Consider the following 17,391-nt stretch of genomic DNA (forward strand, 5'->3'; position numbering starts at 1 on the left):
ATTCCTCATCAAATTCCTTCATATTCTGTACATTTGAAAAGGCCTATAACAATCACAAAAAATAGAGCACAACTCTAAATGGACATCATTATATGCCAAAAAAAAAAACAAGATATCAAACTTTTGCTCCACATCTATAAATTTTAAGACCATTAACTCCAGGGCATTAAAGCTACGGAATCAGACTCTGCCTCTTTGGCGTGCTCTGTGCTCCCGGCTTCCAACCGAGCTGGTGTGCCGGTTCCTGTGGCCTTGTGCAACCCATTTACTGCCTGGTCTGTGCATGCTGGGCTTGATCAATTTTCATAAGCACCGTTGAACAAATGGAAGTGATTTGTGCTTGTTGAAAAGCACACATGCATACTGCTCACGATTAGCTAGCGAGCACATGACTAATGGGATGAATTTGGTCGTTCGTGTTATTAGACCTGCATACATAGAAAAAGGTCTTTGTGGTTTTAGATTATTTTATGTGGTCTGTGTGTATGGGTGCCGTTGAGTGCTTTTTGATTTGCATTGTAAAAAAAAATAAAGTGTACTGAATCGCATAATGAAAAATGAAAAATCAATTAAAACATTTATTCTTAAGACTTCCCCTGTGTTCATTGCTTGTGCATTACCATGGCAACATCCATGGCAACGTCGCAAATGTAAGATGTGTTAGATGCACACTGATAAATGGAATAAACAAATTCAAGGTTTTATTCATTTAGCATTTATCAGGCACCCTTATTCTGAGGGACTGACAATCAGTATTTACAGGGACAGTCCCCCTGGAGACACGCCTGAAGGACACAATGGTAGTAAGTGGGATTTGAACCAGTGACTTTGTGGTCTTCTGGTTTTAGAGTTTGGTGTGTCACCCTACCACAGTCCCTAAACATTTTTGCACATTTCCTCACGAGACAACTTTTGCAATTATTCGAATCGATTTACACATTGAAGCAGCGTTCAATTAAAAGGAATGATTAACAGGCGCACGCCTTTTCTGTTATAGTGCAGCAGCACCAAACATGTAAATAATTCAGCGTTTGCCTGGCTTGGTGAGGAGCAGTGAAGGATGCTGTTGCTGCTGGTGATGTGATCGAGTGAAAATGCATTCTTTCTCAATCAACAATAGACTTTTATTCAGCATTCACACACAAACACACACATCAACAGATGGTAACATGTTAAATTGACGCCTGTGAGAACTCAGCCAGGGAATTGTGTGACAGGATCAAAGGACAGTAATTAGAGGTACTAAGTGTCTGAAGTTATTATAAATACAGAAGGTCCATGTGGCAGAAAAAAAGGCCATCCTTCAGTATCTCTGCTGCTGCAACCAGCAGAATTTTAAAAATGCTGGATACTACACAACACAAAACATGATTCACCATTACATCAACCACAGGGCTGAAATAAACAACCTGTTTTAGGGCAGTAGCTGAAAATCCTATTAGTCCATTTTTATAACCTGTAAAAACATGCTGAATGATATTTGTACTACCTGTATAAAACGCCACCATTGCAAGGCTTTTTGTTACACAGAAAAAACTGCAATACTGCTGAGAAATGGGGTTATGAGTCAGATACAGGTACCTGCCACATAAATCACCTGACATCCCACAATGCATTTGCAGAGGATTTACTGACTGAAATGTGATTTAAGCCTCTCAGTTGTTTCCTAAGAAGGTAACACTCGGTGGGTCAAGACTTTTTTTTTTTTTTATTGTCATTTATTGTAACAACAAGCGGATTACATACATACATAAAAAATAAAAAGAACACTTAAACAACACACTGTAACTCCAAGTCAATCTCACTTCTGTGAAATGAAACTGTGCACTTAGGAAGCAACACTGATTGACAATCAATTTCACTTGCTGTTGTGCAAATGGTATTGACAACAAGTAGAAATTATTCAGCAAGATGTCCCCAATAAAGGCGCGGTTCTGCAGGTGGTGACCACACACAACTTCTCAGTTCCTATGCTTTCTGGCTGATGTTTTGGTCACTTTTGAATGCGGGTGGTGCTTTCACTCTAGTGGCAGCATGAGACTGAGTCTACAACCCACACAAGTGTCAGGTAGTGCAGCTCATCCAGGATGGCACATCAATGCGAGCTGTGGCAAGAAGGTTTGCTGTGTCTGTCAGCGTACTGTCCAGAGCATGGAGACGCTACCAGGAGACAGGTCAGTACGTGGAGACGTGGAGGAGGCCGTAGGAGGGCAACAACCCAGCAGCAGGACCGCTACCGCCACCTTTGTGCAAGGAGGACAGGAGGACTATTTTAAAAAAAAAACATGTCTAATTATTGTTCATGAACTACATAACATTGCATAATGAGATTCATTACTTTTTTTTTTTCTCTCACAGCAACATAAAGTGCTAGAGCAACTCCCAAACTGGGGTTTTCGAAGAACGGAAATGGAACAATGACCTGTAGAAGCTGCAGGGTTACTGCCTATTGAGTCGAGTAGCAGAGCAATAAGAAGTTGAGTGCACCCAGTCCCAGTTTAAATTCACCCTGTCAGAACCTTTCACTGCAGGAAACTCAGATGCTTTGACTTCTTCCGCTCTGCGTCATGCATGCACTCAGCCACTTGTTGCAAACAACAGTGAAGAATGAATCATCTGGTCACTTTACTTCATCTGGTGCAAAGTGGTCATAAGAATGGCAAATGGAAATGCACACGTAAATGCATTAATGGCAAAATTAGACATCTTAACACCAAACTCTGGACCTCAAACTCGTCACAGAATCTGAAAACCAGCACGTCGCCTGACGCCTGTGAGCAGCTGTAAGCGTGGGGTCGTGTCAGAACACCTCTACCTCCTGTCTTTACTGTAGTCAAGCGGCAGCCAGTTTCTGTATTCTGTGGGCGACTGCACTGCAGCGTGATTCTGGAGCCCCTCGGAGTTCCTCCAGCCTCCCCAGTCTGTGCAGCGCACGAGGACCGAACACACAGAGTACGTAGGCACTCTTATCTAGCAGACAAACGCTCGCACAGTAAATCCTCTTTCATGCTACATTAGCGATATGCTCTGAAATACATATCAAAGCAAACAGATGCATATGGCGGGTAGGAGAAGAACGCGCAGGGAGATGAGGGGAGACGTGGAGGACGATGAGTGACATTCTTAGGCCTCTTATGCAGGGATTGGATAATTGATAAATAAACTATTCAATAGGAACTGGATCTGACGCAAGATTGATAAAATGTTGTATGTATATATGATAAAAACTGTATCTAGAAGGTGATAACATTGAATTCTCTATTTAACCACCAAAAAAAATTAAAAGGAATGTACGTCCAAAACTGTGTAGTTACTACTACTTTACAAAGCTTTATTCTTAATTTACAGATTCAATAATACATCTATTATCACCTTTATTTTTATCTGTTACAGCATTTTCTGTTTTTAATTCAGTCCTCCTATATCACTATTAATTGCAAGTGTCTGTTTGGAACCACATGTATACAAAGGGTCCGTCCACTTTGATGAACATGAATACTCACCCAAACACATCAGAAACAACAATCAATTTGATTTATTTATATGAATTATTTGGCTTTACATTAGTTGAGTGTTGAGAGATACAAACCATGACATGCTATACTTGAGTGTTGACCTATAAAACAAATCCTGCCCTATACCTCTTATATAAATCCCTGAATGATTCACATGCCTGAAGTGAAGGTTCTGAGGGCATTCTAGTCCTGAGAACAAACATAAACAACATACATCTTTAAAGCCATTTGCTGGCTGGCAGATTGTGGCCACCGTGTAGTCTGGAGCTGCGCTTGATGTATGAGGTGTGTCTACAGCCCTTCCCACCACTGAGAGTACAGGGAAGGAGCTCACAGAGCGCCAAAGATCAATGCAGTCTTCAGGCTGAGCCTCCTGCTTGACGCTGAATTATTTAACCTTTACAGGAGTAGCTGGTGCAGCATAAGATTTGACAGTTCTCAACACACCCTGTGGCCTGGTCCATTGTACAACATACATTCCCAAATGTCCCTCAGGGTGGCCCTGAGAGTCCATTGTTGTTTCAGCACCAAATCCAGGGCTGAGGAAAACAGGACGCTTGAGTCTGGTGTTGGGACCTGGACTGGAATATCAATCTTGACGGGCTGGAGGTTTTTGGGTGTTTAGAGACTGAATATCTCTACCACCCAGCCAGTCACTGTCCCAAGGAGGTAGTATGTGGCCAGTGACCGACTGAATTAACATCTGCAGTAGGACTACCACCACATAAAACCTAAAACTTGCCACAGTTATACATCTACACAAAGAAGAGAGCAGAAAGGGTCATTCAAATTAAAATAACATCAAAAAGTAAAGCATTTCAAATTGTGTAGAAAGAAAATAGAGACAGCTAAACCCCTAAATGAAAAATGAATAAGATCTGCAGTATTAATACACTGCACTGAATCATAATGTGTCATGGTTTAATTTCTGGTTCATCATCATTATCATCATGGTCATTATAACAACAAAAAAAAAAATAAATAAAAAAAATATAAAATTTTAGAAATTATGATATAATAATAATGTAAACAATAACGTACTCCGAACTTTTGTGGTACATATAACCTGGTACAACATTGAGATGCATGTCACGTGATCCGGAACGTTGCTTCATTTTAATAAATGAGCAAGCGAGCCTCGAGCTGACTCAACGTTATTCAAATCAATGTATTTCTTCAAGCTCATTTAGAACATTATACCACAAGCTGCATAACAATTTAGTACCTCAGAGCTCAAGCGAACGAGTGGCGCTGAGACGCACACTGAACTGCAGCCTGCTGTGACAAATCTGTGCATCTGCTATCAATGGCTCACGCTAATACAGACACATGCGGCCCAACACCTGTATCGAGTAACAACTTACAACGTTGGTCGATACAGAACCAGACTAAAGAGCATAAAAAAATTACAATAAAAATAGTTAAAAATGTCACAAGGTGGGTGTCCCTAATAAAGTGGACACACCGTGCAAGTTTTGATTTTGGTCGAACACAGAAGCTGGAGGGTCCAGTGACCTCTGCACACACCAATTTTGATAGGCCAGCTGAGCAGTCACCTGGACGGGGGAGGCGAAGAACTGATGAGCGGGGATTTCTCCAGACCTCAATATCCACAGGCCGCCAAGTCAACCGTCACATCCGTATAACGGCGTGGTGGGTGTGTGGGTGTGTGTGTCCCCAACTTAGCCGAGGCGACCTCAATCATACACTCAATAAGCAGGGGCACACGTGCACTGCACTGTGTGACGGGGCTCTGGCACGGCCTCCGCGTGAGCGTGGGAGCTTCATTTTTTCACGTCTATGTTTAGTCAACAGCGACTTAATAAGCTAATTTCAGATGGCAGCCTGCTAACAAAATGAGCACGCAAATAACGTGAAACTGAAATCTTCTGTCAGTGGTTGCAACCCCCCCTTTAATGTCTTCTCCGCACACAGTTCCTGGAATGACCTGAGGAAAGGCCCACCCACCAAAGCTGATTAAATCCGATGAGGCATAAGCCATACAGCAGCTGTGCAAAACTAATGAGAAATAAAAGGCATTCGCTCTCCAACACCTCTGCAGTAATGCAGTTATTCTCTGAAAGTGACCGAGAAAATAGAAGGCAGAAGAGACGGAACCGTGGAGCCGTGGAAATCTCTCCTCAGACGCGTCAAGATCAACGCGCCAACACTCCTCCATCCAGACCAACGACCAGCATGTCCAGACCTCAATTACAGCAGCACCAGACACCTAGACAATCTTCCAAAAATGTCCCGCAATTTCGTTTCCACTTACAGTGGATTACACAGGGATTTTCATCTCTGTCTAGCATGTAATTCCCAGTATAGCAGTAAATTCTCAAATAGCCACCAGACCACTGTTGAAGGGTCCATCTACATGAGCTATGACAAAAAAAAAAAAAAAAAAGTAGAATCCGCAAAGAATGTTTGCTAATGATAATAATAAATGTATAAATATTATCTAAAAACGTCTTACATTTGAGGTCTACACAAAAACACCATATGGTGTCATCTTTTATTTGGCCCATTATGGTATGTTTATGCCATTTAGCAGACATCCTTATCCAGAGCACTTCACAGCACACACTCGCCTATGAACCAGAAGACCCAGGTTCAAATCCCACTTACTACCATTGTGTCCCTGAGCAAGACACTTAACCCTGAGTGTCTCCAGGGAGGACTGTCCCTGTAACTACTGATTGTAAGTTGCTCTGGATAAGAGAGTCTGATAAATGCTGTAAATGTAAATACTACCACCTTACTATGGTAATTTACCAAGGCCTTTTAGATTTTGTCCCGCCCCCCCCCCCATATTGCTTTGTCATATCATTTACACTGACTGGCTCAGTTAGCGCACTGCAGCACTCCTGTCCTCATTCGACCCAGCACCCAACATTTACCTTATAAGCAGTGTGAGACATATGGCGAGCCTATTCACATAAGCATCTGCTTAAAAAAAAAAAAAAAAAAAGTGACACTTCTAAGAGTGCAAGATGATTGGGAATATTCTATTTATTTATTTATTTTTAAAAGAAGAGAGTTCTACACTCCATTATTTGTACGTCAGCCTTTTGACGTTTGGTTGATGTGACATGAAATGCAGACCAAAAGAGCGGTGACTGCTATCCTGGTGTGCTGGTAAATTTGAGGATGTGCTGCAATCTAGCATTTTATTCTTATAGATTTTTCAGTGGCCAAGACCAGCATTTTAAAAACTGACTGGCTGTTGGGCAACAGGTATGGCCAAAATGTGTTTATGTCCCTATATATAATAACATTTTATATAGAATTTAACACAGACCAAATGAACATCATTAAACACTATTGTCTTCAGGCATATCTTCATTTAACCCATATTTTAAATAAAATAAAATACCTCAATAACAAAGTGTTAATTATTAACATATAAACATACATGCAAAAATCGCTAAATATTAAAAGCTTTAATGCACTTGAGACTAAAATGTTGTAAATGGGTGACAGTTCAATAAAATGAATATTCATGCTGATGCTGTTATGTAAAAAGTATTTAACTCATTCACAAAAACATTACTTTGATACTAGTTTTTTATTCTTTATAATGGAATACATTACTGAACATGTGTATGGCAATGCATTCAATTAAATTTCCCAACCAACCATGGTGCTTCAAAGTAATGTGAGGAACCACACAGACTGACATAAAATTCTCAAATTTACTAATTAAAAAAAAAAAAACATCACTTAACCATCAGCGAAACAAACCCACACAGACACCAGGCTCTCTTGTGCTGCCTACCGGAAGTATTTGTTCACTTAAGGAGTCTCTAGATGCCCGTCTTGCCATGATGCCAGTACATTTTTCCATAATCCCTCAGAGCGCAGCTGGAAATGAGTCTGCTCAGCTGCGCTTTTGCTCTTCTTCGTGGAGGAAACACTGATGAGCTTCTTTTGATTCCTTCTTTTGACGCCATCTGCATGCAGGTATCTGGACTTTGATCATCGGTTCAGGCCCGAAGAGGCAATAGCTGAACATGGAATATCAGGACAAACTTCAATGGCTTTCGTGTCCTCCACTTTGATTAAAAAAGACGGTGGAGCGCTTTTTAAACTGCGCCATCGATATTAAACACATACTGGGGGTGGGGTGGCACTTTAACTTTTGTGCCAGTGCGCCGATGATTCTAATATTAAAAGTTGATCAGAACAGTATAAGTGCTGAAGTGGTGGAATAGCGAGGACCCACAAACAGCCAGCAAAATTTGACATCTCCATCCAGACGAGCCGGAGTTAACACCAATTACCGGCAGAGTCTGAGCGTGAAGCAAAGTCCCTCATGTCACACACCATGTGCGAATCAGCGCTTATGTGAGCTAGAGGTTTTAAATCAATAGCAGCAGACCAGACCATAGACCGGCAACTCTTGGTCTCTAAAAAGTGAAGCAATCGCAGTGAAGCCCCACCCACCCATTCCCATGAGTCATCTGTTCGCATCTATGGGGTGCTTCCATCAACACTGTATTATTCATACATTTTTTTTCTTTATGCTGACATTTTACATAATGTCTTCCACCACAAAAAAAACAACAACAAAAAAAAAAACAAGTTATTGTGAGGAGGTGTGGTTATAATTGTGAGGTGAACAAGAATTTTGGCTAAAAGAGACGGGACTTATATGCATTTCTGACTTCGACTCTGGCGCCATATTTCATTATATTGGCTTTAATCCTATGGAACACAATGTCCATGTTTTTCAGGCGTACCTCATAGTAGCTGCGCACTGCATTGCAGAAAGCCTCATCAGCTACGATCTGTGTCTCCCCTTGAAGAAAGGCCAGGAACCGGTCCTTCACCGCCTGCAACTGCTGCTTGTTCAGCTAAAAGAGGAAAGGGGAAAGCAGCAGGTCAGAATAGGTCCATGAGCAGAATCAATAGAAATGAGGTGACCATGCGATGGCCATGTTATTAGATTTACAGTGTGCTGAGGCGACTCTACAGTAAATACAGCAGGAAATTGCAGGAACACAGGAGGAAACAATAATAAGCATCACTCTGTTATGTGCGGGTGTTTTAATGCTGTGATTAGAGTAAAGGGTAAGTGCAGATCAATACAAAGTTATTGGGAGTGAACCCCATAATCCTATAATGACATTTCTTCTTTCCTGATGGAAGAGGCATTACTGAACAGTTGAAGAAAGAACCTGTGATAGAACTCGAACAAGAGATTTGTAATACACTTCAATATGGAACACTGAAGTTCTTCCATGATGGTCCACCACCATACATACACTTTGTTACCTGTCTGTGCACATATAATTTGTAAATGAATTATTATTATATAAAATTACTATTAATAAAGTGATTTTTGTTATATTTAGCTTGGATGCCTATTAATTTAGCTGAATAATTATGAATATTTTATAGAAAGGGAATCTGAAGTGATGGTCATTGTGAAACACAAAAAGCAGTGTATACAATGAAATGTGTCCTCTGCATTTAACCATCACCCTTGGTGAGCAGCGGGCAGCCATGACAGTCGCCCGGGGAGCAGTGTGTGGGAAAGGAGCTTTTGCTCAGTGGCACCTCAGTGGCACCTTGGGATTTGGGTTTTGAACCAGCAACCTTCAGATTACGGATCCTCTTCCTTAACCGCTAGGCCTGCACTGCCCCAGAAAGCGTATTGTACTGCAGTGTCTTCAAGGCTGGATTTTGACAGTGTCACAGTCAGACAGCCGCCTTTTATTCCCTTTTCCAGTTCAGACAGAATCACTGTATATCTTGTACTGTGTTAAAAAAGAGGTATGACTTTTGGCACTCTGTAATTAACTTTGCGAATACGGTAAACGCTGAGCGCTCACACATTCACTGCAAATACCAAGTGGAAAGTGAATGCCACACGTGAAACTTGTGGCTCCAGATGTCGATATTGAAATACAGGAAAGGTGTAACTTTACAGTGGGGAACAAAAAACAACTGCAGTTCTATGATGTAAGAAAACCCTAAAAGAATTACCAATTCAGTTTCAGGTTGCAATTAGGGGTGTTGAAAATAATATTGATGCAGTGCAGAACTTAATTGATTATATCATAATTATGCAGCTCGTTGATTTTGTACAAATCAAAAAAAAAAAAAAAATACGAATACAATCAAAGTGTAATGGAGTGCCCAGAGACAACATGACATTATCACCTTGCCAAAAGTTTTGTGCTGAGCCCTATGGCAAGTGCAGAGTGTTCAGCTCAACTCGCTATAGCACAAACCTTTAGATTTGCTCAAATGAGCAGAAAAACTGTCAGCGGAAAACAATTAATCGACAATCGAGGCATTGATAATCGTAATCGAACCGAATCGTGAGACCAGTGAAGTAGCCATCCCACCACATTGTACACAAGCCTCAGCAACACAAACTGTTGACCTCCAAAAAATAAATCTGTTTTCATTCCAAGCAGCAACAGTTGTGTGAAATCGGCACCCTCTAGGCAGAGAGAGAAATTGAGATTTCACTAAAAGCAACATGGGCAGTGAGTGATATTTTTAATACCAAGTAACCACATCTGTTGCCAAGTTGGATTAATATTCGCCCGACGGCAATAATACAAGGAGCTTCACTTTGTACAATTCTGATCTTAGCACATTATTCAGGACACGCACAGGACAAGGCAAAATGGCCTTTGTTTGTGCTCCAGAAGTGGCAGAGTTGCCTTTATCAATCCAAACTGGCTCTGGGGTCGAGATTAGAAAAGAACAGCAGGCATGCCATGTTTGCTCAGCAAAGGTCTTGGAAACAAGACGGCGCCGTGCTTACCGAGCCCCATTCAGCTGAACGGCTTGATCTAGGCGGTGAAGGAGGCCGGTGGGCCATCAAGCTTTGAGTGGCAGTAGGTTTTACACGAGCCACAGAGGGTCGAATTCCAAATAATTTGCTTATTTGTAAAAAATGAAGATCTACAAAACTACATAGAATCTAGCCTCATTGACTGCAGAATTACATTTGAAAGCAGTGACATGTCTGTGGGTATGTGTGTGTGTGTGTGTGTGTGTGTGTACAATCCAGGCTGGTGTCTCCTTCACTGTGATCATGATCATTCTTTTTAACGCTTGTGTGTCACTCAGACCTCTTGAAGCAAGCGATGCTCTGAGGATGAGAGTGTATGGGTTATGACATCAGACTGTGTCAGACAGGGTGCTTCCCTGCAAACCCTGCTGCCCTCTCAGTGGGCAAAAGAGGTGTGTGTGTGTGTGTGTGTGTGTGGCCAAATAGAAAAAAAAAAAAAAAAAAGGCTATAAGGCCACAGTGTACGACCCTATCTGACTTTCAGGGTATCCCATTCTCTCTCATGTGCGAGGCCGTTTCACACATAAAGAATTAAAACACACAGAGAAGCTTGCGAGAGCCTTAAATAATAAATATGGAATAAATGTACACTTCAAGTTAGGGTCATTTATATAATGGAGAAACAAACATGAAACGAGTTCAAGCTGAAACAAAAAAGGAACAGACATTGAGGAATTTGTGATTTTGTAATTGTTTTATTTCACAGTTTACCTTCATCAACGAATCCTTAGCCGCTTTAGATGTCAGGTGGATGAGAAGTCTAATAAAACCTTTTTGTAGCCACAGATATTTATGTAGACAATTCAATTTGATGTTATTTTAAGCAAACGAAGAAGAAAGAAAGTGAAGTGATTGTCATTGTGATACACTGCAGCACAGCACATGGTGTGACAGTGAAATGTGTCCTCTTGTTTTAACTATTAGTGAAACCAGCCAATTAAGGGTCCGCTTCCTTACCTGCTAGCTAGACCACCACTGTTTATATTAAAATGAGGACATTTCTCAATTCATTTTTTAAATTACCATTTTATCTTTTGTAAATTAATATTTTCTTTGAATCCACAATTACTTACACACACACACGCACACACATGCACACACAGGAAAACACTAATGCGCACAGGCACAGAGCTAAGGAATGATGGAACTGGCTCACACCCCGGCCTTAAGCGCTGAAACCAGATGCTCACACTGGCGCTGCACTTCTCCTCAGACACGTCCACTTCCAGCTCGAACTCTGCTCGGTTAACAGGCTCCACAGACAGCCCTGTCCATAAAACGCCAACCTGTAGCAATGTCAGACCACACACACACACACACACCACCCCCTCACACAGCCAGACGCTGTAACACACTGGGTTTGCGTGGGCTTTTCGACGCATTTCATATTTAAAAGTGTTATTATCTGGTCACTTGCTCTGGTTTGAAGAAACTAAAAACAACGGAGGTGTGACTACAACTAATTGAAACAATTCACCAACTCATTGAGCCAGAAATAACTGCGACACCCAAGGCATGGGCTTGTTTCTCAACTTGGTGGGCACCATGAGTGTTAACAAGTTATCCATACTGAGCGTGACTAGGTTAACGAATAAATTCTGCAATGTTGGATGCAACTAACGATCAATGAAGACACAGATTAATGAAGGGTTTATTAGTTTTACACATTATATCAACATTATATGAATAGTGTGGGGCCTGATCACTAGTGTTTACGTGTCTAGATGAGAAGCGGTCAATCATTGAGCTCCTCCAATTATAAAAACATTGATGATGAAAATACACAAAGATCACGCTGGCACTGTGTGTTGGGGGGGGTTAATGAAATTGATGGAGACTACTTTAATTATCCGCCCTTGGGAATCCCACATAAGGTTAAAAAAAAAAAAAAAAATGTTCTGATGTCTCATCCACCAGTGACTCATTATGACGAGGATGGATTAAGAGGAGCATTGGTTGCCTCGTCCTTTCTTAAATTCCCTCTTTTAGCCCCACTCACTCATGTGGGTCTGTCTCTCCGTCTCCTTTCCTGCCTTCAGATTTTCCGTCCTTCAACACCTCCGTCCCACTAATCAGCTTGACCCGCCACCCCCTCCCTCTCCCTCTCTGGCCTGGACAAGCAGGCTTTGTCGTTCGCTCAGCGCCGCTCACCGTGTCTCTTCCCATTTCCTCACTGGCCTCACCCCCCGTAACCCTACACAGCCGCACACAGCCGTGCAGGGTGCGTGGGGGGACGGACCGGATGAGGTTCCTCATTTCTCATTCACTTGTACAGCAGTGGCCCCAGGTAATGATCATCATCACTGTAAAGATGATGAGCGGGGAATAGCTCCAATGTGACTGAGGGTGCGTTTTTGCTTAATGGTGTGTGTGTGTGTGTGTGTGTGTGAGAGAGAGAGAGAGAGAGCGGTGTCAGACCTCGGACACCTCAATGCCAATGGTGAGAAAAATAGCTATGATTAAGGGGGAAAGTGTGAGTAAATAAAAGGTCATCTGCTAAATAAGTGATGCTCATCGCCGACCTGTGAACTCCGCTTTAAAAGGTTTTTTTAAGAGCATTTCTCCAGAAGTGAATCAATCAGAGGAGAGTACCATGGTTTCTGCTCATTTTTGGAATTGGCCTTCATCCAAACACACCTGAAGGTCACCTCTGACCTTCATAAATCACTCCTCAAAAGTGACCAAAAAGCTAAATTGACAAAAGTGAACCCTAAAAGTCTAAGAAATGCTGTAAATGCTGGCTGGACCCTCCAGGACTTCACAATCTCAACAGTAGCACCGCCCAAATTAGCTGAACTGACCAGCCTGGCGGATTGGACAACATGTTTAAATGGCTGAAAAATATTTATGAGTTTGTTCCACAAGGCATCGCATGCAACACGAGGAAACAGACCCACAATTCAGTCTGGTGGCGTTGACCTCCTCCATTCAAAGTGAATGGGAAGTGTTTATTTCTGTTGAAGCCTTCAGTGTACCATTACGGCCTCTATAATAATTTCAAATATTAGATTTAGATTTCCATTAAGATTTAGCCTTAAAGATGTTTTTGCAATTATTAGTTAAAACCTTTTTAAACGATTGATAGCTCTAATTAACATGTCAAACTCTCACGAGTTCTGTGCAGCTTCAAAACTCTGTTTAAATCACCGCAACCTTTCAGTAGCATTTTACACCAAACTTACTTCCAGTTAAATAGTCATGCATGGGCTTGTTTTACCTTCTTTTCCTGCTTTATCCTAATCAGGAGGAATTCGATCAGCTCCCTCACACCCCACTTCAGATAAAATGAGATTTGCACAAAACACACACACTCCGAGAGAGAGAGAGAGAGAGAGAGAGAGACAGGGACTTTTCCCAACTGCAGCTCCGTGTCCCTCTGTCTTTTGACGACTCTTTCCCCATGCATTACAACTCAGTGTTGCCATGGCAACATCAGTTACTGTGTCAAGTGTCAAGAGTGAAGATCAGTGCTGCAACTCTCTTACTTGAAGAGTGACACTTCCATTCTTCTGCAATGCACATCTGCAGCAGAGCGCACACATGCACGCACGCAGACACACATACACACACACAAGGGACATGAACAATGAATGGGAATAACATTACTCCAAAACATCAAAATCAAACTCAGCAACTGCTCGATACTTATGGCTGAGGCATTACAGTAGCGGTTTCATCCTAACTTTCTCTACAGAGAGATAGATATTAATATTTACTTTTCCCAATATTTCAATAACATTTTATTCATTATAAATATTCAAAATGAACCAAATTTTGAATTTAAAACGCTCATTGTAAAGCAGTAATTATAGAGTAAACTAGTGAACTGGGATCTCCTTCAATCTGTGGAAAACCAAGCCAAAGTCATCAATTTTGGTCAATAAGTTGATGGAGGAACACCTGCAGCTCTTCCCATAGGATATAAAGTTTGCGAGAGAGCACATATTCCACCCTAAAGTCAAACACGCCTGCCCCGCCCCTCTCCCTCACATGCCACCCACTGTGCAAACATACAAAACATGGTCACATGCGCGCACACAAACACACATCACCTTGACTGCTGACCTCACAGGAATGAACTTGTGAGCTGTGGCCATTGCCCACAGAATCAGTTAAGAGCCATTCAGTTCAAAAATCTGTAAAACTGCGATTCCAAATCTTGTGCTGGACGACAACCAGTGTTTATTCCACCCCACACTATTGCCATATTCTTTATGAGCCTAATAGGCCTAATAGTGCTGATGTGAAAACCAACAGGGTGCTACAATAAAGCTTTAAATCCATGAGAAGAGACGTTTCGTTCAATGTTAATGTTTTTAAAAAAATACAACACAACTGAAGATATGTCTAGAGAAAAACATACCAGTTAATACGAGTAATCCAGGTGGAGACCAGGAGATAAAATTTATCCAACATATCCACTTACAAGCATGATGTCCTACATGATGTCCAGTTATGTTCGACCTGTTCATTGTACAGAAAAGGTTTCTCCTATAGGAGATAACATGTACAGTATTTAAGCTTTAGTTTTAGTTAGTATAGTTTATTGTGTATATATATATTTTTTCTTTCTTTTATGATTGCACTATGTGTGAAACATTTCAATACACGGTATAGTGTATATATTACATTTATGGCATTTATCAGACGCCCTTATCCAGAGCGACTTACAATCAGTAGTTACAGGGACAGTCCCCCCTGGAGCAACTTAGGGTTAAGTGTCTTGCTCAGAGACACAATGGTAGTAAGTGGTCAGTATACTGTTGTACTGACAAACCAATCTTGAATAAAGATCATGGAGGAGTTGATGCTTGAGTCTGACTATTTAATGTGCTCAGGGATAAAATTCCAGAGGTATTGGAAGTGAGTGAATGGTATGTGTGTGTGCCTGCAGTGGGCGTCCCGCCTTGTACCCACTAATCTGGGATAGGCTGCGACACCCACTATCCGCGTGTGGATTAAGTGGTGACTGAGACTGAGAGTGTGGGTCGGGTGTGAGAATTAAGATGAAACGCCTTCAACTGATACTGAGAATTCACTAAAACCTATTTTTACTGTACACGAGAGCTCCTGAATGACCAATATCTTTTATACAGAGAGGCTACCAGCAAACCCAGTAAGCAGAAAGTGGCATTGCTCCTTGCTGTAAGATGCTACTGATGATCTGCACTGTGCATCCTACTGTACATTAATCATGAAATGGCATAAAATGATAGATTTGCATATTAGAGCATTTTTTTGTAATGACAATAGGCACACATGCAAGCATATGATTTAAAATAAATGTTCGTTTGTAATGATTATTTCATTTCAATGAAATAAATGACAGTGCATGATTGAGTGTGGCAATTAGTATGTTTCCTGAAACAATTACCATCCTGTCAGGCCACCAGAATAGATTTTGGTGACATTCTAGTTGAGCAACAAACAGGAGGTCTGAGCAGCTGTCAGTGTGGGAAACTCAGGAAAACATATAATCAAATCATATGGAAAAAAATGAGAGATTTCCTGTAGGCTTTTACAAAATTGTGTTTGTGCTTTCAGTTTTATGCTATTTTCACAGTTACGGGGCAGTGGTGCCCTAGCGGCCTGGTTTGAATCCCGGTCCGCCGAAGTGCCACTGAGCAAAGCACCGTCCCCACACACAGCTCCCTGGGCAGATTCTGACAGATGTTTTATTAACATTTAAGTAATCATAAACTTCATGATATGGCTGTCATCCAACCACAATCATCTTTGATGAAACTTTGAAGGAACTGATGCTCAGAAGACATTAGTCTTCTGCTGGACTGTGGTAGGTCCATACCCTGTAGTCCTGTAAAATCATTGACCAAGTGACCTTTCTGGGTTTCAAATTGTGCAACCATTAGCATGTAGCTGCTGCCTTTTCATCTACATTTCTGATGCTGGATATCTTGATTTATTTATTTATTTTTATTAACGCATGTAAACTATGGTCACATGTGGCATGTGTTGTGCTGTTTGTGCATTTGTACATACTCCACATTTAATCCTGGATGGGCTTGGTGTTTTATATTAAAAAAGCATTTTTTGTACTGACTGAATAAAATCAAGCTAGACTAAATGCAAAGAATGCAATTTCTGTATTATTAGATTGGGTCTATTTATTTTGGACCATTTATATACAGGCATCAAAAATGATAAGTTATGTAATCAGGAAGTCTAAAGAAAATAAGTACTTAAAACGTCTGGACACACAGCCATGAAGGTAAAAATGAGGCGACTCCTGGGGGGAAAAAAAAAAAAAACATACTTCACTTTCTCCTGCTACAAAAAATACAAAATATGTGTCTTGCATTGGAGTCTTCAAAATGGCTCAATAAGACTCCATAGCTGCCACAGAGTAGGTGACTGGTAAATTATTCATAATATGCTCCTGAATGCAATCCTGTCAAAGGCACAAATAGCCATTTGTGATTCTTTTCTTTGCCCTTTTCAGATTTGTTGCCACATGGAGGCCTTGTCCTGCTTACTCAGACATTTCCTGCCTTTGTTAAACCTTGTCAGGTTCTGGGGCAGAATGTGAACATGAGCTCAAACTCATTCTACATTGTAGTAAAAACAGGTTGGTGGGAAATGTTATTAAAAATCCACTTTCTACACTTTAATGACAAAATATTGTTGACTTTCAGCCAAATTTTAAACAGGACAAAATAAAAATGAACATGCGCATCCGTTGAAAGCAGGTGTACAACAAAGCAGCAGGATTTACTTAGATTGCACAACACACAACAGACACTTAAATTTGCTCTCCCTCCATCAGGCCATTACAGTGAAAAGAACAAGCAGAAGAGAAATGATCAAAAGCAGCAAAAGTGGCAATCAAAAAGAGAAAGAAATCGGCTTCACATCGGGTGCAAGAGTCGTGAGGGCGTCTCTCACTGATGCACCACTGTGTTTAATAGGCCACACGAGCCCAAATGCAGCAGCGGCGGCACATGAATGCAGGCGCTTAACTGACAAGCCTTTAACAAGAACTCAGCTAAGTTTCAATATTGTGGTTTGCATTACTGCTCATTATTTTGCATTTTGCGTGGCTTT

General features: G+C 41.2%; 1 protein-coding gene across 13 annotated transcripts in view; it reads right to left on the reverse strand.

Moving 5' to 3' along the window:
* cadps2 (Ca++-dependent secretion activator 2) overlaps window positions 1–17,391 on the reverse strand; it is a 100,373-nt gene that overhangs the window by 72,625 nt on the left and 10,357 nt on the right. For all 13 annotated transcript variants that reach the window (XM_028959269.1, XM_028959267.1, XM_028959264.1 and 10 more), the window contains exon 2: window positions 8,258–8,371. In XM_028959269.1, the coding sequence (XP_028815102.1) occupies window positions 8,258–8,371 (114 nt within the window). The remainder of the gene's footprint in view (window positions 1–8,257; window positions 8,372–17,391) is intronic.

This window comes from Denticeps clupeoides, chromosome 17, assembly GCF_900700375.1.
Source record: "Denticeps clupeoides chromosome 17, fDenClu1.1, whole genome shotgun sequence".
In the NCBI taxonomy this organism is placed as follows: Eukaryota; Metazoa; Chordata; class Actinopteri; order Clupeiformes; family Denticipitidae; genus Denticeps; species Denticeps clupeoides.